Genomic DNA, 23,315 nt, shown 5'->3' with positions numbered 1-23,315 from the left:
TTACCACAGCCACAGTAATGTTCCTCATGGTTTGCTTTACCTGTCATTGGTCACTGGTCTCTTTTGGCTGATGATCCGGTGTATGCTTCTTCCATCTGCGAGGGTATATGTTAACTGCACCTGTACAGGTAGCTGGGAATGCCGCAGGACTTCTGTTATCAGCAAAACAATACATTTACCTTCACCAAATATCAGAATAAATGTATGTCTAATATTGAAAAAAAATGTATTATTTTATGTATTGTAATAGGTAGAAGCAAGCAAACTAGGGATGCATCAATACCATTTTTTCAAGACCGCGTACAAGTACCGATACTTTCCCTCAAGTACTCCCCGATACCAATTACCGATACTTTTTTGTGTGTCATGTGACAGTTTTTCTAAAACAATAGACTAATAATTTTAGGACAGTGGTGGGGCATTAGGACCCGGGCACAGCTGCAACTGCTGCGACCCAGGTAGTTCTGCGACTGACTCCAAGCTGTAGAGGCAATACAAATCAATGCAGACTACCAACAGCTATAGAGGACTACAAATCCCAACAATACAATGCATTATACAGCAATGCAGAATAATATGAAACTACATACTCTGTACTGCTCCGGGATGCCAGCCTGATGTCTCCAGAAGGTCTCACTAGGGCTGTGCGGGGTCTCAGGAGGGCTGTGCGGGGTCTCAGGAGGGCTGTGCGGGGTCTCAGAAGGAATGTGCGGGGTCTCAGAAGGAATGTGCGGGGTCTCAGAAGGAATGTGCGGGGGTCCGGTGGCTCTCCTAGGCAGGTGGTGTGGTTCCCCGGGAAGGAGAAAATGATGCGCGGCCGACACTGTAAACGGGCACCGTGGTTCACAGGAAGGTTGCCGAGGTTCCCAGCAAGGGCAGGACCGTAGGCAGCTGCTTCAGTTTAAAAATGTAAAGCGCAGGTATCGGTATTTAGTATAAGGGCATTTTCACGAGTACTTGTACAAATGCACAGTATTGGCACCGATACTGGTATCGGTGCAGCCCTAAAGGAAACCCTAATACATTATCATTCTGAATAGCATACTCACGAGGAGGAATATAAAGAGGACACATTTTCAAAGGCAGTGAAAACACACATTTTGAAATTGATGACTTCAGGACATGGTTTCTTAGTCAATCATATACATGAGACTTAGGGCCTGTGTCGCCACAACACCCGTAGTAAGCGTGGTCAAATATTTAATTCCAAAGATACATCAGTCCTTTAAAAGTAAGTAAATACTTTTAATAGACTAGTTCTGGTTTACCATGAGATATAATACAACAGTGATCATTTTATTGAAAAACCTTATTCAAATTATCTGCTATTCCATAGCTGTATCTTTGATTTGAAATTAAAAAAAGAAGTACTCTAGAGTAAAATAAAACAAGAAAGAGTGAAGATCCAGTCCTTTGTGCAAGGACAGAAGCAAATTGTCTTCCCTTGCCTGGTGTCCAGCCTCCAAAAGGAAGGCCATGTACCCCAAATGAAATGCTCTGTACCCCAAGGATAGATAGGAGAGACAGACAAGATGCATATTGTATAAAACAGAAGTGGACATGGTACTATTCAGGGTTAAAAGGTGACCTCTAATGTTACTGGTGTAGTAGAAAGTGTTAACAATGGTTGGTAACCTATGATCTATCATAGGCTACCATAATAAATACTGTACAACTATCTTGTTTCTCTTTATTGTCCACTATGCCTGTAATTTTTCACTATTATATTTCCACTCAGTCCTATCATGGTTGTAGGGATGCTCCGATACCGATACTAGTTTCGATATCTGTGCCGATACTAATGCAAATGCTCCCGATACTTATCCCGATAGCGGAACACCAGGAAGCGTGAAGTTGGCTTCCAGGTCAATAGGGATCCCCCCCCCCCCCGGCTTCCTGATTGGCCAGGAAGCAGGCTCCATGCCTCCTCGTCACTTGATGATGAGGAAGCATGTCTACGCAGTCTCCCCCTCAGCCCAACCCACCTCTCGCCACACCTCCACCACTGCGCCTGCTCACAGCCTTCACCACCTCCACAGGGAACACGGGAGAAGGGGTGAGAATTGGCTCGCTGCACCGCACACGTGCAGCATTCGGCTGAGACCAGCGGCAGAAGCAGCGACCCGATTGCTCAGGAAGCTGACCAATCAGGAAGCCCGGCAGCGAGTCATTACCCGCCCTCCATACTTCCTCATAACTTGGTGAAAAAATATCGGTACTCGTACCCGATACTGAGAAACCGGTAGCGGTGCATCCCTACATGGTTGTTTACTCAAAGCATTTTTCAATAGTGTTTTTAAACGTTTAGAAAATTTCTATGATCCTACCTTTAGTCTTGGATGAATGGATAGTAAATTCTGTGGACAGCACAGTGTCAGCATTTGTACTTCCAAGTTTCCTTTGTAAAATAGGCTCAGTATGTGCCTCATAGAAGAAATGCCTGAATACAAAAAAGAGAAAAGGATATGAAAACGTATATGATGCCTCGCAGAGAAATACAGCATGAACTAAACTGGATTCATTTTCAGTGTATAGAACAAATATATAGATAGTCTTGAAATATATGGCAAACCTTCAAATATGTATGTGTATACCACAGTAAAAACAGAAGTGTTATCACAGTCACTCTCAAAATATATTTCTCATCTATTTCAGTATGTGCAGAAGTATTATGCATTTTAACTAATTAAATCATAACCCTCCATACAAAATTGTGCAATTTGTAATTGTACAGTACTGTAGATGATAGTGGAAATTAAAAAGGATAATTTGTTTTTCCTTAAGAATTTACACAACTTTACTTACATAGAATGGGGAAGATAAACCTTTACTTCCACATCCGTAGCATTAATTTGTTCATCCAGGATAGACTGGAATTCCTTGGCCAAATTTGAAGGATGTACAATATTTACCTAGCCAAGACAAACAATGAGAATAGAGTAATGCCCGCATCAAGTAAAATACATAATAGGCATTTATCCAACAGAGTTATAAAGCAACATAAAATAGTCATGCTATACTGCATTTTAGCTTTTACCATTGGAATTTGTTTTTGAGATGGTTTCAAATCCTGTTTAAAAAAATTAATGGATCATTTCTAAATACCAGGCTATTTAAAAATCAGGATGATTTGAATCATAATTAAATCACTCAAAATAACCATTTAAACACTTTTACTTGCTTTTCCTGTAACAAGTAGCTGATTTGCACCCCTTAAAAATGTGCATTTGTAGCCACTGCCTGCTGTACATAATGCTGCCTAGCAATCTGCATGGGTTCTATCAGTCACATATATACATCAGGTTTTTTTTTGCAGCTCTATACATAAATCTTCACCAAAGTTAATTGTATGCGTAGTCATTCTGTGTCTGTCAATGTCAAGTGGTTCGTTTTTTAATGGTGTCTACATGCTAATCTTCAAACTCTGGTAAATATTGCATAATATTTTGGTACCCTTCAGCAATTACTTTTGGTTTTAAAGAACTGATTTTTTTCATTGCTTTTGGATCTGATATACATTTGATCTCTGCATTGAATGAAACAGTAACCAAAGCCCAGCACTACATTGACCAGTGCAAATAAACGCCATCTGAAATTTCACTTCACTTGGTGTCGGTTGTTCACTCGGCTGCCCTCGGCAACTTAGTGAATAGACCCCTAAGAAATTTAGAAAAAAAAAAAATCAAAAAAAGTACAAACTTTACATATACAGTATATGTTGGGGGGTTTTTCGGTGCCAATTAATAAAATCCTTTCTTAAAATCACTCCATTTATTGAATTTGCAACATATAAACAGGGTATCTTAATTAAAAACATTTATTTTAGTACACTACGAACCTTCCTATTTCTTAGATACCTCCTTGGGCCACCAGTTTTGCACGATCATACTCAGACCATACTCTATACAACAAACTATCAAAAGAATGCTTCAAACATATAATCTTTGTTTCCTTTAATGGTTTGCAGTGGCCTAGTTCACAGGAGCTTTCCAGGGGGCACTGTTTAATAAAAAGTCAAAGAACCAACACTACAATGCCAAACAAAAATCTGAAATGGCTTGGGGCACCTTGGGTCACAGGTCTGCAGGCTCTATTGATTGATGATTACAGTATTACCTGATATACATATACATGACACATATGCATCAGCACTAAAAACTGCATACCTTTCCTCCTGTCTTATCGGCAAGTTGTCCCAGTTCAGGAAGTCTGCAGTCTGTTCCTTCTATCGTCACCACTGACACCACAACACTACAAAAGACACATACACATTGATATATACAGTCTACCAAAATCCTTTTTCCATAGAACTATAATGTTCTAATAATAGTGTATGATGTAATAATAGTGCAATAATGATAGTGTATATGAAATGTGTGGCAACTATAGAATCAGGTGGTAGAACCCTAATTGGCTCCCAAATATATTAAGCCAGCAAGGCCAAAAGTTGAATTCTAGTTTCAGAGTTACATGTCCTAAAACAGCAGATACAGGACCAGAAAGAAGTTCAGTATTCTGCACATATTTTGCATTTATCAGTGTCTCCAGGTAACAGAGCAGCCAGATTCTCGTGCCCCTTGAGAAAGCCAGAAGGCTGTCAAGTAGATTTAATGAATGAGAGGTGATCTTGTGTCATGTACCTTTGAGGAGTCTGGTGTGACGAGGGTTGCCTCTCTTACAACTCTGGTCTCAGAGCACCTGAATTGAGTACAGGGACACAGAGGGGCACGAGTGCCGGATATGACGTGCAGGCAATGCGGTACCAGGAGTAGACAGAAGCGGTGGTCAGAAGCAAGCTGAGGTTCAGAAATGTAGGAGAGCAGCAGAAGGTCAAGCAAAGCCAGTTCGGTAACAGGTAAGCAGATCAGAATACAGGAACTTCAGGAACACAGGTAAGCTAAAAATCAGACAACACAGGAGGACTGGACGTCAGAGCCTAAATAGCCCAAAGGGCGCCAAAGCTCAAACTACAAGTCAGCACACATGGCAATGCGTGTACACATGCTTGAACATGCGCACAGATACTGGCAAAGCTATATGAGCAGGCCCCTTACACTTGATTAAAAACTGGGTTACACCTCTACGTTTCCTGCAGTCCAAGATGATTTCGACTTCAAACTCTTCATCACCATTCACAATAACAGGTTCTGGAACTCCAATGGAAGGATTAGAAAAAGAGTTGGGAACATCTTGCTTTAACAGGGAGACAAAATACCAGATGGATTTTATAGGTAGAAGCCAGCCTCAGTTTGTAGGCCACAGAATTAATTATTTTTTCAACAGGAAAAGGACCAAAAAACCCAGGACCCAACTTTTTGGAAGGCAGGTTAATTTCAAGTTTGCTGTGGAAAGCCAGACATGATCCCCAGGTTTCAGGTCCAAATTTCCCCTTCTTTTCTTGTCAAAATTATTTTTGCTGTCACTTTGAGCCTTGGAAATTGTGTCCTGCATCATTGGATTGCTGATCCAAGAAATTCCAGTGTGTCTTGAACTGCTGCTAATGCAAAATCTGACAACGTCAGAGGAAGAAAGGCTGGATGAAAACCGCAATTGTAAAAAAAAATCGAGATCGGTTAGATGCAGAGTGAATAGAATTATTATATGCAACCTCCGCCATGGGAAGTAGCAAGATCCAGTTAACTTGTGAAAATGAGGAAAAACAACGGAGATATTGCTCCAGTGTCTGGTTCGTTCTTTCTGTTTGGCCATTGGACTGGGGATGATAGGCTGAAGATAGACATATTTAGATCTCTAATGCCTCACATAAGGCTTTACAAAATGTAGAGGTAAATTGTACCCCCGGTCAGAGACACTGCTGTTTGGAAGGCCATGAAGTCTAACATTGTCTCTGATGAACATGCGTGCTGTCTGGGCTGCTGATGGAGGAACCCCCTTGATTGAAGAGAAATGTGCCTTCTTGGAGAAATGATCCACCACTACAAAGATTCCTTTGAACCCTTCAGAGGGGGAAAGTTCCACGATAAAGTCCATTGAGATATAAACCCATGGTCTGTCAGGGACTGGTAGGGACTCCAGCAAACCCGAACCCCCAGAGTGACTCCCTTTATTCCGTAAACAGATAATCCAAGAATTCATGTAATCTTGGCAAACAGTTCTCAAGTTCGGCCTCCAGAAATAACGTTGGACAAAATGCTAAGTTTTGCGAAAGCCAAAATGTCCAGCCAGGGGAGCGTCATGGCAATTCTTTAATACCCCTGTACGAAGGCTCTGTGGTACAAAAATTTTACCGTTTAGCAGAAGTCCATTCTCTTCACAGACCTCCACATTTAAAGGGAACTAGATCTTTGGAGGTTGCTCTTTCGAATCTGCGAGATTAGGTCTTCTTGTAATATTAGGAAATTACCAGCCTGCAGGATCATATCAGGGCCAGTAGTGGGTTCACATTTAGGAAATATCCCTGACAAGGCGTCAGCTTTCCCATTCTTGGATCCTGGGCGATAGGTAATATGAAAGTTGAAGCTTGAAAAGAACAACGCCCATCTTGCCTGTCGAAGATTTAAACGTTCAGCAGACATCAGATATTCCTGTGGTCTGCCAATATCAAAATTGGCTGAGCAGCCCCCTCCAAAAGGTAGCACCATTCTTCCAGTGCAAGTTTGATGGCAAGCAACTCCCGATCCCCATTATAATTTCTTTCTCCAGGGCTAAGCTTGCGTGAAAAGAATGCTACAGGATGTAACAAAGACTTTGGACCTTGCCTTTGGGATAGCACTTTGGGATAGCACTGCTCCCACCGCATTCTCAGATGCGTCCACCACCAGGACAAATGACAACGTAGGTTGCCTTAGAATGGGTGCAGAAGTGAACAGCTTCTTAAGCTCATTGAAGGCAGTTTGAGTTGCAGGAGCACTGAAAATGGGCCTGATTCTTGGTAAGCTGAGTAATCGGTGCTATAATACACTTTGAATACACTTTCTGTTAAAACTAGCGAAGCCTATGAAGCGCTGCACACCTTTCTTGTCTAAACCAGAACTGCAGACACTTTTTTGGGATCCATAACAATACCCGTAGTGGAAATCACAAAGCCAAGGAATTGAATAGTCTGTTTTTCAATTTCACATTTCTCGGCCTTCGCAAATAGTCCATAAAGTCAAAGCCTGGCCAAGCCTAGTTTCACCTGCTTACGATGCTATTCAAGAGAGTGAGAAAAGAATAAGAATATCATCCAGATATACTATTAAAAATTGGTCAAGGAAGTCCCAAAAAACATTGTGAACAAAGTGTTGGAATTTGGCAGGGGTGTTGCAGAGACCGAACGGCATGACCAGTAATTCGTAGTGGCCAAAACGAGTATGAAAAACTGTCTTCTATTCATCCCCTTCTCAAATTCTAACAAGGTTGTAAGCCATTCGAAGATCAAGTTTGGTGATGATAGTAGCAGAGCGAAGCCTTATGAACAGTTCTGGAATAAGGGGAAGAGGATAACGATTTTTAACAGTTATTTGATTCAAGTCTCTGAAGTCTATACATGGGCGCAGTGTATGGTCTTTTTTTTCGACAAAGAATATTCCAGCTCCAGCAGGAGAGGTGGATTAGCTGATGAATCCTTTCTTTAGGTTTTCAGCAATGTACTCTTTCAAAACCTCTAGCTCAGGTTCTGACAAGGGATAAATACGTCCATAAGGAATTTTTGCCCCAGGTGTCCACTTTCTGCTTGTTGAAAAGATCCAGGAAGTCATGGTTCTGAGGAGGAACAGTCTGATATAGTTCTGGACAGATTTCCTGTTGACATAACATCAGCCAAATGAATGGTAAGTCTTTGAGATCTGGATTGTAAAGTTAGGTGATGAAGTTGAGGAAACGGTTGATCCACGAAGCAACTGCATGCCCCTGAATCAATTACGGCCTGAGTCTTGAATTCCCCTTCCGGCAGCTGTAAGGAAACGGGAATAACAATGTTTGACGTCTGATCAGACATTAAGGCAGAAGCTTGCGAGAATGAGAATCTGCACGTATGGTGTTTGTTGGGGCAAGATCTTACATAATGCCCCGTCTCCCCACAGTAAAGGCAGAGGTTCATTTGACGGTGACGGTTCTTTTCCTCTGGAGACAAAGGAGCCAGGATAAGGCCAAGCTGCATGGGTTCATATGGTTCAACGGTGCAAGCAGATGTAGAATTGATAGGAGGGACAGCAGCAGGGATGATGGAAGATGGTAACTTAGGCAGCATCCATGATGGACAAGATTTATTTTTTTCTCTGTTCTGCGTTCCCTTTAGCTGCCTGTCGATCTGAATTGAGAGCCTAATCAGGTGTTCCATAGAATCAGGAATTCCTACACATGCCAGCTCTTCTTTAAGTAAATCAGAAAGTCCGAGCCGGAACTGGCAGTGCAGAGCAACGTCATTCCAGTCGGTGTCTGTGCTCCACCTGTGAGAGTGAGATGACAAATCCCACTTTGGTGGTTTCAGAGGAAAAGGTACGAGGTTGTAAGATAAAATATCATTTACATGCGTTTTGGAACACACAGAATTTGCTTCAGTCCCAGTGGTTCTGGTGGAGGAAACTGGATGGCTGGATCAGCAGCGGAGGCTCCAGCAGCTGGTGGAATAAGCTGGTGGAATAGCAGGAGATGGTGGTGAGACAGATGCAGTAGGTCGAGACAAAGATTCAAGTCTGCCTTCCAGTTAAAAATAGCCTTCTTCCAAACCTTTATCGGCTTGAGACAGAGCTACAATATACTGGCAAAGTTCTTCCATTATAGAGGCCTCCTTTTCAGACTCCGTGATGGCTGTCTGATACTGTCATGTACCTTTGAGTAGTCTTGTTTGTCGAGGGTTGCCTCTCTTACAACACAGGTCCAAAAGCATCTGAATTGAGTACAGGGGCACAGAGAGGCACGAGTACCGGATATGACAACTCTGCCAGGCGGCGGTCTCTGTCATGCTGGTAGACCCAGGCAGGGTTCAGGTTCAGAAGAGACACACTTAAGGACTTGTCTGCAGGCAAGCTGTGGTCAAGACAGGCCGGGTTGTTAACAGGTGGGCAGCGAGGTACCAGGACGGGAAGCAGGATCGTAGTCAGGAATAGGCCGAGGTCAGCAACGTTCAGGCAATGCGGTACTAGGAGTAGACAGAAGCGGTGGTCAGAAGCAAGCCGAGATTCAGGAACATAGGAGAGCAGGGGAAGGTCAAGCCAAGCTGGGTCAGTAACAGGTAAGCAAACAGGTAAGCAGATCAGAATACAGGAACTTTAGGAACACGGGTAAGCTGACAATCAGACAGCACAAGAGGAGTGGATGTCACAGCCTAAATAGCTGAAAGGGCGCCAAAGCTCAAGTTGGCATGCGCGAACATGAACACCTCTATGCACAGATGCAGAACCTGGCAAATGTCTACGAGCAACACCAGGTGCACGTGCATGCGCAAGAAATAAATCAATGTAGACACAATGGCATTATGATTTACCAGGTGCATGTATAAGAAAGGTGCTCGGTCCTGAAATGTCACTTCTATCCGACTTTGTGAGTGCGGTGGAATGTGAGATCGCAGTCGCAGTGTCAAGAGATATTTCAGGACCGATCAGCTGTTCCAGGGCAGATTGGTTCTCCTGCACATAAGATTTGCTATGCCGATCTGCCCGGGAATAGCTGAGAAAGCGCTGAAATGCTTCACCTATTGGCGGTCACACATTCCACCGCCAAAAAACTGGGCGGGATTACATTGAAATGTGTGACCACGTCACCGTTCACACATTGTAACGTAGTCACAAACTTTGATAGAACACCGCCATCAGGGGGGACACGGCCAGTACCCATGTGAGGGGGGGCTCTTACATGAGTATCAGCTGTACCAGTGGCGGCATGGCAGAGGTGACAGGGGAGGGGGTGGAGGAGGCCAGGCACCAGCAGCAACAGGTAAGAGGCGTTGGGAGGAGGTACGGGGAAAGGGACCCCGGCGACCAGCCCACCTGAGGCCCTGTGGAGCCCACCATAGAGAGTCTCGGATGGGCTGTGCAGGATCTATGGTGTGCTCTGCAGGGTCTCAGTTAAGCCCAGAGTCCAGTGCGTTACTAAGCCCACATATACCTATATACATAGCATAAAGGTAAAAACCGATATATGATGTGTTATCTTCATTTTAGATGTAAAAAGGGTTTTGTGGCTCCCGGTGTTTTCTTTTCTGTGGGAAACGGGTCCAAATGGCTCTTTGAGTGTTCAAGGTTGCTGACCCCTGCCTTAGGTGTATGAAACAAATCACACAGCTATATATAAAAGTGAAATAATCTTTCCTGAATGCCTGTGGTATGCAGAACATGATATCTAACCTGTGCTGAAGAGCCAGATCTCCCAGATTGCTGTAGTAAAGCTTGGAGGACTGGTAGACATACTCTTCAGTTATATTCTCCAGGTTCCCCAGATCAGTGTTCGCCCGACCATCTGTACAAATGATCACCTGGAAAGACCAGAGAGATAGGTCACATAATATATCAGACATGCAGTATAATTTAAGATGAAAGAATTGTAAACATCAGCAAATATTTGTAGCTTTTATGACACAAATATGTGCAAAGATTACATAGGTCAGAATCCAAGCTTGTGAAATTTTAAGAGAAGCAGCCCCCCAAATTGTCAATACACTACCACAATGGGATTTCCGAAACCTTAGGATGCTTAGAGGGTTATTCACTATGGAGCTGAAGGAAAAAAAGGCCCTTAATCTGCCACTGGCTCTGATTGGGACTCACTTACCTTAGATCCTGGTCTCTTGGAAGCCATTGCTATAGACATCAAGGCTGCAGGGCCCAGCGCGGTAGCTCCATTTTCTTTCAGGCTGCAATTATTAAACAAAACATATTTTTAATTAAAGCATAATTCCAGCTTGTATGTACTCTCAATTCAGATAAAGGCAAAGGACAAACTACAGTCTAGATAATCTGGAATGCTACAAGGACCCAGTCCAGGCTCTGGAACGGCTAAGAAGAATTCATGATCTCCCATTACAAGTATGACTGATGGATCCTTGATTGTATGTCAATGGACCATTTTCATGATTCAAAAACATGAATTACAAGCATATTCATGCGTACAGTTCAAACATTTTTAAGGAATGTATTAAATGAAAATGACACAGAGGTAATATTTTTCAGTACACAGCTGATGTCCTATCCAGTTTTGGCATAAAGGAATACCACCACCCACAATCTTTAACCCCATGTGTTTTTCATATTTGTCTTTAATTCAGCACCTTTAGGATGTTCCAGAATTGCCTCAGATATTATTCTAGAACTGTCCTTGAGGTTTTCTATTTTATCTCCATGTACAAAATGTTCAATGGTGACAGCAACATTAGCGATAAACTGTTTAAAATTAACTCCATTAAAAAAACTAGAGGCCACCACCTAAAATTGATGGAAAAGAAGTTCCAGCACAAGGGGCGAAGGGGGTTCTTCACAGTTAAAGCGGTCAAGGTCTGGAACTCGCTGCCACAGGCGGTGATTTCAGCAAAGAATGTGGAATTGTTCAAGAAACTTTTGGACGATTTCTTAAGGGACCGTAATATACAGGGGTACAAGTAGTACTCCTAGGAATGAGATCCTATAGGTTGGACTTGATGGACTAATGTCTTTCTTCAACCTCAAATACTATGTAACTATCTCAGCACAGCCTTTCGAACACTCACTGTACAATTTATGATGGTAAAGAATGTGACAGTAAACATGCCAGTGGTTGAGAAGTGGCTCATTTTCAGGGGAAGTAATCATTTACGCCCCTTGTTTTGTGCTTTTGTGGGCACTACGTGTGCCCAATCCATCCATTACAAGTTACAACTGAAAATGATAGGCTCAGTTAGCAATGAGTATTAAGCAGTGCAAAGCCTTCAGGAAGATGATCACTTTTATCCATATAAAAACCAATTCCCATGTTTGTATTTGTAATTTCTTCCGGTGCCTTACTTGCTATACCAGGGGTTGGCAACCCGCGGCTCCAGAGCCGCATGTGGCTCTTTCATTCCTCTGTTGCGGCTCCCTGTCCAGGGGCGGAACTACCGCCGAGGCCTGAAGCTGTTGGGGGGGCCCAGTGAGGTCCGGTCCTGGGCATCCCCCCTGGTGGAATATGCAGCAGTGCAGGGCCCCGCACTGCCGACGAGCTACTCAGCAAGGGGGCAGGTCCTGTGACTCACCTCCTCTCCCGGCCGCATCCCTAGTAACAGGCGGCGGGAGAGGAGAAGTGTGTGTCACATGCCCCACCCCCTGCAGTGCACACGGTCTGGCTGGGATGCTGGCTGTAAGGCTTGGCAGGTGAGTCCGAATGAGGAGCGGGGGGAAGGTGAGGTGGTACGGGTGTAACTGCACACTGTGTGCTGTTATTTAATTTAATTAGAAAAGTGGATTATAATGGGGAATAATGTTGCCTATTATAATCTATTTCTCTGATTAAATTGATTAGACAGGGCCGCTGTTCTATCAAAGTTTGTGACTAGGTTGGAATGTGTGACCGGTGACGTGGTCACACATTTTAACGTAATCCCGCCCAGTTTTTTGGCAGTGGAATGTGTGACCACCAATAGGTCAAGCATTCCATCGCTTTCTCAGCTGTTCCAGGGCAGATCGCCATCGCAAATCGTATGTGCAGGAGAACTGATCTGCCCTGGAACAGCTGTTCGGTCCTGAAATGTCACTTCTATCCGACTTTGTGAGTGGGGTGGAATGGGGGGGCCTCTTACATGAATATCATCTGTACCAGGGGCGGCATGGCAGAGATGACAGAGGAGGTAAGAGGAGTTGGGAGGAGGTACAGGGAAAGGGACCCCGGCGACCAGCCCACCTGATGCCCTGCAGAGCCCACCTTAGAGAGTCTCAGATGGGCTGTGCAGGATCTATGGTGTGCTCTGCAGGGTCACTCTCAAGTGGGCTCTGCAGGGTCTCAGGTAAGTCCATAGTCCAGTGCGTTACTAAGCCCACATATACCTATATACATGCTATACATAGCATAAAGATAAAAAGACGATATATGTAGTGTTATCTTCATTTTAGATGTCAAAAGTGTTTTGCGGCTCCCGGTGCTTTCTTTTCTGTGGGAAACGGCTCCAAATGGCTCTTTGAGTGTTTAAGGTTGCTGACCCATGTGCTATACCATCAATCCCTATGGAAGATGCACTGTATGAGAACTGTACCAAAAATATTTTGTCTAAAACACATAGACACTTTTTTGCACGTTTTTAAACATCTGATAACTCCTTACAAAGCAGAAGGAAGACCCAAAGCCTTTGGTTTACTGGCCATTTTTTATACAGAACAAGCATCATTACCATTCGATTTTGGCCTCCAGGAGATGCAGAGTCTCTTCTAATATTTGTGGCACTGGCTGGTTTTCGCCTTGTGATTTCAGGTAATCAGTGTCTAGAAGTTCACAGTCCTCTAACACTTGTGGCTGTATGGTTCCATCTCCATATATCTTCACCTGTCAAACAAATTACCATCACATACACATTAGTAGCTGACATCATAGGCAGCACAGATGAAACCAGAGATATTGCACACAATAATAAGATTTCAGTAAAAAGGTAAATCTGCATGTGCAAACTACTTTTATGAACATCTATATAACAGCGCCTTGCACATACTGACTGTCAGTTCTACCCAAGTTAATAGTTAATAAACAATACTGTTAAAAGTAAAATATGGTTTCAATTAGGGATGCACCGGAATTTTGGCGGCATCCCAGCTTCTCTCCACCCCACCCAGCTGGGCGCAAGTCTGTGTGTCTTCCGATGCAGTGACTGGCACCCAGCGGGGAGGAGGAGAAGGTGTCAGTGGGGAGCAATAGGGGAGAAAAGTGCTGTCAGCGTTGCAGGAGCCCAAGCTCTCCTCCCGCACCTCTCGGCAGGGCCTCCTGTGACAGTCGATTCAGGATGGAGAGCGGAGTACAAACATTTAGCGATCAGCTGATCGATGAATGTTTGTAAATAACTGGACATAGTATGAGTTGCTATGTACCAGTTATGAATAAATGGAAGTGATCTACATCACTTCCTGTGCATTCATGATTGAGGACATAGTAATTCATACTATAGTCACAATTTATGAATGAACAGCACCACTCAGTATAGAGGCTTCCTGTTCATTCAGTGCCGGGGCTGCAGAATAAGAGATTTAGGACTCTGTGTCCTCAAACTCTTTTTCCATTTTCAAAGGGAACGTGTAGACCACTGATATTTCCCCAGACCCCCCGACAGTAAAGTAAAAAAGAAAAAGACAAAAATAAGATAATTTTAAAAATAATTTTAAACATTTTAAAAAGGTTGGGGGAAAAATGTAATTTTCTGTTTTTGGTTTCGTCCTGACAATTTTTATTTTCGGTTTCAGTTTTGGTCTTGAAATTCCATTTCGGTCCATCCCTAGTTTAAATGTACAACTCAAGCCTAGGGAAAAATTCTGACCTGCCCGAGAGGTTTAAAAGCACAGACATTTTATAAAGTATGGACTGGGTAATGAAGGACTTTGGCACATCCACATGTATGCAGTGTTTTACAGTAAGGTAGATATAGAAAAATGCACTACTTATTCTTATACAGAGACCCAACATCCCCTCGAATCATTCTGTACATTCTGTTACACTCAAATGTCACTGAATTGCTTTTTTAACTTACCTGGTCACTGAAAGCTACAAGTGCCACTCTCTGCCTAGGATTCTGTTTGTGAAGCAAATGCAAAGTTTCAGTCAGTCCAGATTTCACAGCCTGAAAAAAAAGAAATAAAGACATATGACAATGCAATTTCAACACAAATGATTAACTAATACTAGTAGAGAGCCATTGCTGGGCATCTGAGGATAGCTTTAAATATGTATTTCTCTTCTTTCCTTTGTAGTATGTAAAAAGGGGTGTCTGCAAGCAATGGAAACAGTGGCGGACAGAGTCACCACAGGGCCACTGTGCACGATTATTTTTTGGGTCCCCCAAAATTGTGGCCAAGAAAAAACCCTCATTCACTATTTATTGATTGACAGCAAGATAGAAGTAAGTTGTGTCTAAAGGTGCCCCTACACTGCTCGATTCTCGTACGAGAATAGCGGGAAATCCCGCAATCGTATGAGAATCGAGCAGTGTGAACGAAGATGTGCGACCGTTTCTACTGTACGGTCGCACGTCTTTTGTCTAAGGAGCACGCTAGCTAAAAAACCAGCCGAAAATCGTACGATTTTCGGCTGGTTTGAACGGTGCTCGGGAGACAAATGCCGAACGGGCCGGTGTGCGCACGCGCACACTGCCCGTTCAGCATTGCGGTCATCGGAAGCCCGCCCCTCAGGGGGGCGGGTTTTGCGATGATCGAGAGTACGATCTGCCTGTCCAAGATGGGCAGATCGTACGTTTTTTTAATCACTTTACAACCATCGCAAGACTATGGTCTTGCGATGGTTGTACAGTGTATGGCCACCTTAAGGCTTCAAGACAGTGGGAAGGGAGCCCTGGGCCCATCTGACCCACATCTAACATACAGTGCATAGCACAGTCTGCACAAATTGCATGTCCATCACTGAAAAGAAATACCTAAACTGTAACACATATAAAGCACAATGTTCCCTTTATCATATTTGCATGTTAATTCAAATGTATACTTACAGGTATATTTAGCTCATAAATCTTCATACAGCACACAATCCTATCTCTCACCATAGTTTTTACCCCCATTGATTCGTATTACCATTATGTTATCTGTTACTATCTTTACTTCTGTTGCTGCATTTTGTATAAAAAGTGAAACAAGGTTTAAATGTTATAAAAGTATAGTGTTTATGTTTATATCTTATATATTTCTTTATTATGACATAAATTAAGTATCAACCACCTGCAGCCAGCAAGCAGCCAGTTTTAGGATAGAACACCAGCCTCCTAACAGCTGTTGTGCTAAAACAAATTTGAATAGCAGGCAACATCAGACTACACAGACTGCTGAATTACCCTCTTTCCTTGCAGAGAAGGGCTTGCTTGAGTTAAGTTACCCATAAACATGAGCTGACAGATGTCAATTAAGTAAAGTCATCATCATGTGTATGGTGGAACCCACCTGTGCCAGCCGGTCATGGTCTGGGAGAACACAGGAAGTTCTGATCACTATCATTGCTCTCCGATAAGCCAGCACCAGCAGTCCCCCATTTTTCGCTCCCTATCCCTCCCCAATCCATTAGAAGAATCTTGCAAGTTCGCAGTTCTGACCTGACATGTTTATGCTGCACTTAGGTAGTATGAATGACTGCCCTTATATGCCTACATTAGTCACTGCCATCATACATGAAGATAAACCTGACATTTCTTACTAAAAAGCACGGTATGCTTTAAAAATGAGCACAATGGATGGTCCTTGTACTAGATGTTTGTTTGTTTAATAAAGCCTATACACATACAAACATTATATAAAACATACAATTATTCCAACAACAAAAAATTACAAACAAAAATATATTCATAGCATGATAATGAGTGCAGGGAGAATTCTGTTGCTTGGGTAATATGAACAGTTATCAGGACATTCAGAAAAATTATATCAGTTGTGTTTATTTGTACCTCCATTCTTGATTGGTACATATTGTGGTCACTACAGTTATTGGTCTGATCTTGTGGCACCTACAAAAGAAGAAGAATTAGTCTCATTTAGGTGCAACTGCATCTTCATTAATTTCTTCTGTCCTTCGCCCATTAATAAAACATTGTAGTGAGAGAAAAACCAAAATTGTAATTACTGACCACCTTCTGTGAATGCTAGCTGTCTGGCTGTCTATAGCTTCAGCACTTTAAGACACTCAACTGAACAAGCATTCAAATCTGGAATGAGGCTGAAGTCGGAACAGCATACTTGTTCCATGTTAGTGGCTTACAAAGTATAGAAGCCACTAGATCAGCATGACTACCAGGAAAATAGTATTTACAAAGGGGTGGAAATCAGCTATTCTTACTTTCTCACAACAGGTTCCCTTGAAATAACGAGTACAAGACCGAACTACAACATGCTGGATTTAAATGAATTGCTGATTGCAAAAACTAAAATAAACACATTTGACTTGGTTTTCCATCTGCCTGCAACATGATTAATCCCACAGCCTTGCTGGCTGAATCCATAATGGTAAGACACTGGCATTTATAGGAAATAATGGCCATCCTACACCCTCAGACTGAAACAAATTGTAAATATAAACTGTATAGAGTGAATATGTCTAAGAGCCTGGATAGCCTGGCTCATAGCCAAGCCCAGCTTTATCGGTAGGACATGGGGTTGGGAAGACACTGCGGGAAATGAATCAAAACTGGAGCAGACAAAATCTGGAGTAGTTACCCGTGACAACCAATCAGCTTCTCTTTTCAGTTTGTTCAGTTAAGATTTGAAAATGAAATAGAGAATCTGATTGGTTGTTATGCACAGCTGCTCCAGATTTTGTCTGCTCCAGTTTTAATAAATTCTCCTCTCTGTATTAGAGTAACATATAGCAGTAAAGACCCAGCACTGAGCTGATTCTTGCCACATACCATGCAAAATGTGGAAGTGGAATGGAACTGCATGTTAAAGGAGAACTATGGGGTCAGGGCTTTTCCCCATACTTCTCCTAAGGGTAACGGGAGGACACAAACTAGCATCCTCCTGTCACTCAAAGCTCAGTATACCGCGAGCTACAGCTCGTGGTATACTGAGACGCCGCAGCCGGGACGGATCCCGACATTACTGTCTGGATCCACCCAGCTGCGTGGGTGACAGCTGGCTCTCCCAATCTAGAGGTAGAGCCAGCTGCACCCGCCCCCTCCCCCATCCGTTCCGCCAGTCAGCGCTGGAGGATCGGGGAGGGGGGAATCCCTGCAGGGAGCCGTGAGTGACAGTCACGACTCTCTGCAAGGACAGGATCGAGAAGCGAGAGACGGTATGTGTTCGCTCACTTCCCGATCTATTGAGCCGACCTGTGACAGTCTCATTGTCACAGGTCGGCTAGAACTATGAGGCTGAGTGATTTTCACTCGCCTCATAATTCTCCTTTAAGTCTTATTTTTAACACCATGTATGAATTTTACCTGTAAAGCCTAAGGTCTCCCCTGATTGTCAGAATGATATGACTCTTTGTTACTTACCTCTATGGTCACACTCATACTCCCCGATATGTCAATGCAAAATATTAGCATGGTGTCATCATCTGCGGTGTATACATTTCCAGACATTGCCTGCAGGTAAAGCTGGTCATCTCCTGTACACCTCAACTCTGTGTGTTCAGTGACAGAGTTTTCTGTACTACAGAAATCACAGGTCCAAGTCTAGAAAACCAAGCCAATGGAAATATAAAGCTGTAAAGCTGAGATTACCACTTTATATACAAGAGAAAACATGAAACTGTTATCTGTAACATCCACAAGCATGGAAAATGATTATCAATGAATATCTAACTCTAGTAAGAAAATTAGACAGATGTTTAGTAGAGTTTAGTCCATTAAAAAGTGTTTGAGTTTTTATTAAAACATGTTTTACTGTGTTAAAGCACTGCCTAATGATTATATATTACACAACAGTCATTCAAAAGAAGTCAGTTATATCATGTATTTTAGTAAATATCTGGGCTGCTTTACATACATTTTTGTTTAATTCCCTGACCTGCAGTTCTCCTTTATATAAACTCTGTAATTGACATTCACACCCCACAATCTTCTTACAAGCTTTAAAGAATCCATTGTGCCTAGTGGAAATCTTCATATACTGTTTGGTGTGGAAACCACACATATGTGCCTGCAATCTGTTACCCACCACCTATCCCAGCTCTCTGACTCAAGGCCCCATAGTAGCCAAGTGGGCTGCTTATGGTAGTAGTTCACACGCAATATTATATATTATATATTAACAAAGCATGGACCTTTCCTTGGCAAGTATAAGAAGTGGAGTTACTAAGAAAAGTGCAATTACCAAATGCTAACACAAGAGGGCAGTGTAAAGCTTTATAATTATGAAATAGAAGTTTCATCCATTTAAGATGGCCATACACTGAGCAAGTTTCAGATGGTTCTTCATGAACTGGCCGAAATTTGCCCAATGGGTGACTCTGTTGGCAGCCTTCTGCTCCGATCAGAAAATCAAGGAAGCTGGGTGGAAAATGCTCGACAAAACAGTGGCTGCAGACAATCAGCTAAACTCTCAGGTATTCCAACAGTGGCATGCCCATCCAGTAGCAGATTTGGAAGAATCTGTTTGATTATTTTTTTTTATTTTTGCTCCCACAATGGACTATAACATTTCAATACAAATTAGTAAACTAAATGTGAGATTGTAATCCAGCACAGGGACCACGGTGAACCAAAGTAGTCACCCTGCAGAAGGAAGGACAGTGTCAGCACCAATTCAGAGATGATTTGGGGATATGCAGCTGAGTGATACACAAATAAGATACATTTTTCAGAATAGTTAAGGTACTTGAATGCGTTTTTACTATTTAAACGCCTGAGTTTAGTGTCACTTTAAATATATGATTGAAAGGTGTTTTATTATATCTGTTCAATAAGTGCAAAAAAACCTCTGCCATAAATTAAGTGCCGTCTGGTGCACTCTGTGGTGTTATCTCAAGTAGTGTTATCAGCCATACACGGTTTACCCCCAGGAACTACAGAACACCTGCTCCCTATATTATGGGGACAATAAGAGGGGGAGGTGTTCTGTAGCCCAAAAAAGGCACACACAGCCTACGGTTATAATGCTGCTTCTTTACAGATCAAGTACAATGAGTTTGTATTGTCACTTTATTATTGGAAGTGTGCTACAGACAGGATCACAAGGTGCAAATGCAGACAAATATCCTGGTAAAAAAAGAAAACTAATGCAGCCACCACATCTAAGGGCTCGTCAGCTGCAATGTATTACATTTTCTATTTATAAATACTGTAAAAAGAACTATTTAAAGGAACTTTTAAAAAAATGGAACTGTTGTGTTACCTTGTTCTCATCCACATGACTGAGCTCAGAGAATGCAGCAGAGCAACTTCTGCACAGTAATGGAAATCCAAAGTTCTCTATGCCTAAAATAACATAATAAAAAGAATGTGAGAGAATGAAGATTAGTGACAGGCTGCAACCATAAGACATTTCTAGTATATAAAGTATACCAGCCCACGGTTAAGAACACTTTGCTAGGTTCGGTGGGGGAATAATGATTTTCTATAGGAACCATTGCTGTCTCTGTACAGTACTTAGAATGTGCTCAAGAAAAATTGAATAGAATATAACAGACCTTCCTGAGGCTGAGCAACCCACTTGATCTAAACCAGCCTGCAGTGACCTGTATATGCCAGAATTTCCATAAAGCCAACCCGGGCCTAAAGCAATCTTTTGACTGTGAACTGATGGCAGATGTGTACAGAAGAGCTGGACACCTTCCAGGAGCCAGGTATGTAATACTCTTTTTAAATGATAGCTGGAGCATAACTTTGAGGTTTTCTCTAGTAGTTGTTAATAGAGCTGGCTCCAAAACAAAAATCCTGTCGGCTCCTGGATTGAACAAACTGGATCCTGAAATCCATATTAAATTTGTCCACCCTCTGGTGTACAGTATATACAGAGTTTCTGAATGCAGTTGCTTTGTGTTTTCTGTGCATATGTGTAAATACAAAAGGTTAAGGATTTTTATTAACAAATATAATTTAGTCAAATACAGGGAAAATACTGATCTATACATATACACCTGTTATAAGCCAATACGCCACAAAATTAAACAGATGACAGCAGTCTCTGAAATATAAGGGTCTATTTGTAAACAATTTGCAGGGTCGTTCGCCCTTTGAATACCTCCGAAGTTTGTTTCTTTACAAGGGAATGTATTTTAATTCTTTTTATGTAATATTGTATTATGGCCACTTCACAGGGGCGTGCGGTGAGGGGAGGCAGGTGAGGCAGAGCCTCACCTAGTATTATGGAGGAAAAAGCTGTCAGCTTCAAGTCTGAAGCTGACAGCTTTTTCTCCATTTAGAGTGGCTTGTAACAGGTTACAGAGCATGGAAAGCGTCCCCGCTGTGTAACCTGGCATGGATGGAGCGCTGCCTGTTAATTAGAGACGGCGCTGCATCCGGCTTTTGACAGCTAAGTTAGGTTACACAGCAGCGGACTTCCCCAATGGCAAAGCGCCATTGGTCCAAGCTGTCCAATAAAAAAAAAATTTTTAAACCCACTGAGGACATCGATCTTGATGCCTCACCAGTGATGACCAAGTGAGGGATAGGGAGGCTCCTCCCTTCCTCCTCCACACATAGCTTAGTGACCGGGTTGGGTGATGGGGCGTCGTTGGCCTGGGGGCGGGGCATGGAGAATGCCTTACCCAGCATGGAAGGTACTACAGGTCACTGACACTAAATGGCGCTGAGGACCATACAAAATAAATACATATTTTCCATTCTTTAGCTCTATCTAGTGGCCATAATGCGATATTACAAAAGCATTCGAAAACTCATTCCGCTTGTAAAGAAAAAAGCCAAACAACATTTGTTTTGGCACATATTTACACAGAGCAAATGTTCACAGATATTCGTAGGATGAATGGCCCTGTGAATTGTTTAAAGATAGACCCTTAAAGTGGCACTAAACTCAGGAGTTAAAATCTTGAAAATGCATTCAAATACATTAACTATTAACAAAGATGTATCTTATTTGTGCATCACTCGGTTGTAGATCCTCAAATCATCTCTGAATTGGTGCTGACACTGTCCTTCCTTCTGAAGGGTGGCTACTTTTGTTCTCCATGGTCCCTGTGTGTGTTGTAAAGTAGCCAGCCCTTAGGCTCGCTCCCATGATGGACTACAATCTCACATTCAGTTTACTAATTTGCATTGAGATTGTAGTTTTTGTTAATAGTTAAGGTACATAAATGCATTTTTAAGATTAAGCTCCTACATTTTAGTGTCACTTTTAAGTTTTAGGAAGCCACAGTAATAGGATTGCTTCATAAAAGGTGAGCACAAAGAGTTACTACCATCACCCAGTTAAAGTGAATTGGTAAAGTTGGTGAATTGATTGGTTGGTTTAAGCAAGTGCATGGTTTTTCTGCTTCCTGAAATTATCATATATCAATTATTATATATCAGCCCTAAAAGTCTGAACCAAATTTCATCTCTGCTCAGGATTTCCCCTCTATAGCTGGCAATACACACAGAAATTGTGGACAATTTCAACCACTTTCAGCCATGTTGCTAATAGTAAAAACAACCTTCAGTTTATTTGCAGATGACACAAGCTGGTTGAAAGATGTTAACATTGCATGCAAATTGCGGTGTGTGTGTGGCTATCATTACTCTTGTATCCACTTACCTGTATCCTCCACCATCTTGCCAATATTCATAAGTAGTATATTGCAGTTGGCTGGCAACCTTTGCTCTGCAGGAGGGGTCACAGGAAATAACAATCAGTAACAATTAACAGATAAAACGACTAACAAAATCATGTTTCAAAATGATTTGAAGCAGAACTCCAACTAAAACTATAAAGATAAAAAATAATAGCCCATTAAACAATACAAAAAAAAGCATCTTTTGATGCAATATTCACTTTCAATTTACACCACAAGGTGCACTTAATCTGATAGTCAGCATAATTCAGCCCACTTCCTCTGACCCCAGCCTGTGACTAGGAAATTAAAACAGAAGCATTACAGGGATGAGCTCATCTCCCTGTCACTCTGCTTTTTCCTCCCATCAGTATGCACAATGCCAGCACTGGTTGCCTCCTTCTGCTGCTTCTTCCCCTCATGGTTAAAGTGCAACTGAAACCCCCGTTTTTAGTTTTAGAAAGAGTGGAGAGGGATTAGAACACCATTCATGTCTTTATTGCTATCTGTGTCTCCATTAGGGAGATTCACCCTCCATGTTTGTCCTGGTGACTGTTATTACTTAAAGTAAAAGATAATCCCCCATTTCGTGTTGTTACCAGAACAGGAATAGATGGGAAATCTTCCAATGGGGACAAAAGTTCTGGTGACTGCTGACTAACTGGGATTTCCCTCACTTTGGAGGGATTTCCTTTCCATTCCTATTGTACAGAGAGGGAAAGGAAACCTCCTAAATGGAAAACAAATGGCAAAAAAGCTGACAGGAGTTGTAACCAGTGGCGACTCTAGGAACAATATATAGGGGGGGCACATAAGATACCACAGTCAAAATGGGGGGGCACTAATAATTTTCACCACTAAATCATACCACTGAAAATAACTAAACAGGGGCATAACTAGAAATCACAGGGCCCCATAGCAAAGTTGTGCATGGGCCCCCCCCCTCCCACAAACTACAACCCCCCCGTGACGGACCCCCGTACTCAGGATGAGTATGTCCGCCACTGTCTTCTTCCTTGCTGAGG

At 42.4% G+C, this 23,315-nt stretch overlaps 1 protein-coding gene across 1 annotated transcript in view; it reads right to left on the bottom strand.

Annotated features, from left to right (window-relative positions):
* LOC108801188 (circularly permutated Ras protein 1-like) overlaps positions 1-23,315 on the bottom strand; it is a 35,492-nt gene that overhangs the window by 755 nt on the left and 11,422 nt on the right. Inside the window, exons 7-18 of the mRNA XM_018573118.1 lie at positions 22,275-22,340; positions 19,914-19,996; positions 18,074-18,253; positions 16,526-16,585; positions 14,612-14,701; positions 13,271-13,422; positions 10,711-10,792; positions 10,287-10,414; positions 4,167-4,251; positions 2,806-2,912; positions 2,328-2,440; positions 41-152 (exon numbers count right to left, since the gene is read on the bottom strand). Of these exons, the coding sequence (XP_018428620.1) occupies positions 41-152; positions 2,328-2,440; positions 2,806-2,912; positions 4,167-4,251; positions 10,287-10,414; positions 10,711-10,792; positions 13,271-13,422; positions 14,612-14,701; positions 16,526-16,585; positions 18,074-18,253; positions 19,914-19,996; positions 22,275-22,340 (1,258 nt within the window). The remainder of the gene's footprint in view (positions 1-40; positions 153-2,327; positions 2,441-2,805; positions 2,913-4,166; positions 4,252-10,286; positions 10,415-10,710; positions 10,793-13,270; positions 13,423-14,611; positions 14,702-16,525; positions 16,586-18,073; positions 18,254-19,913; positions 19,997-22,274; positions 22,341-23,315) is intronic.

The sequence above is a fragment of the Nanorana parkeri genome, unplaced genomic scaffold (genome assembly GCF_000935625.1).
Source record: "Nanorana parkeri isolate BGI_ZX_2015 unplaced genomic scaffold, ASM93562v1 scaffold2243, whole genome shotgun sequence".
Classification (NCBI taxonomy): domain Eukaryota; kingdom Metazoa; phylum Chordata; class Amphibia; order Anura; family Dicroglossidae; genus Nanorana; species Nanorana parkeri.
Note: the sequence above shows the minus strand (reverse complement) of the source record. Positions and strands in the feature narration are given on the sequence as shown.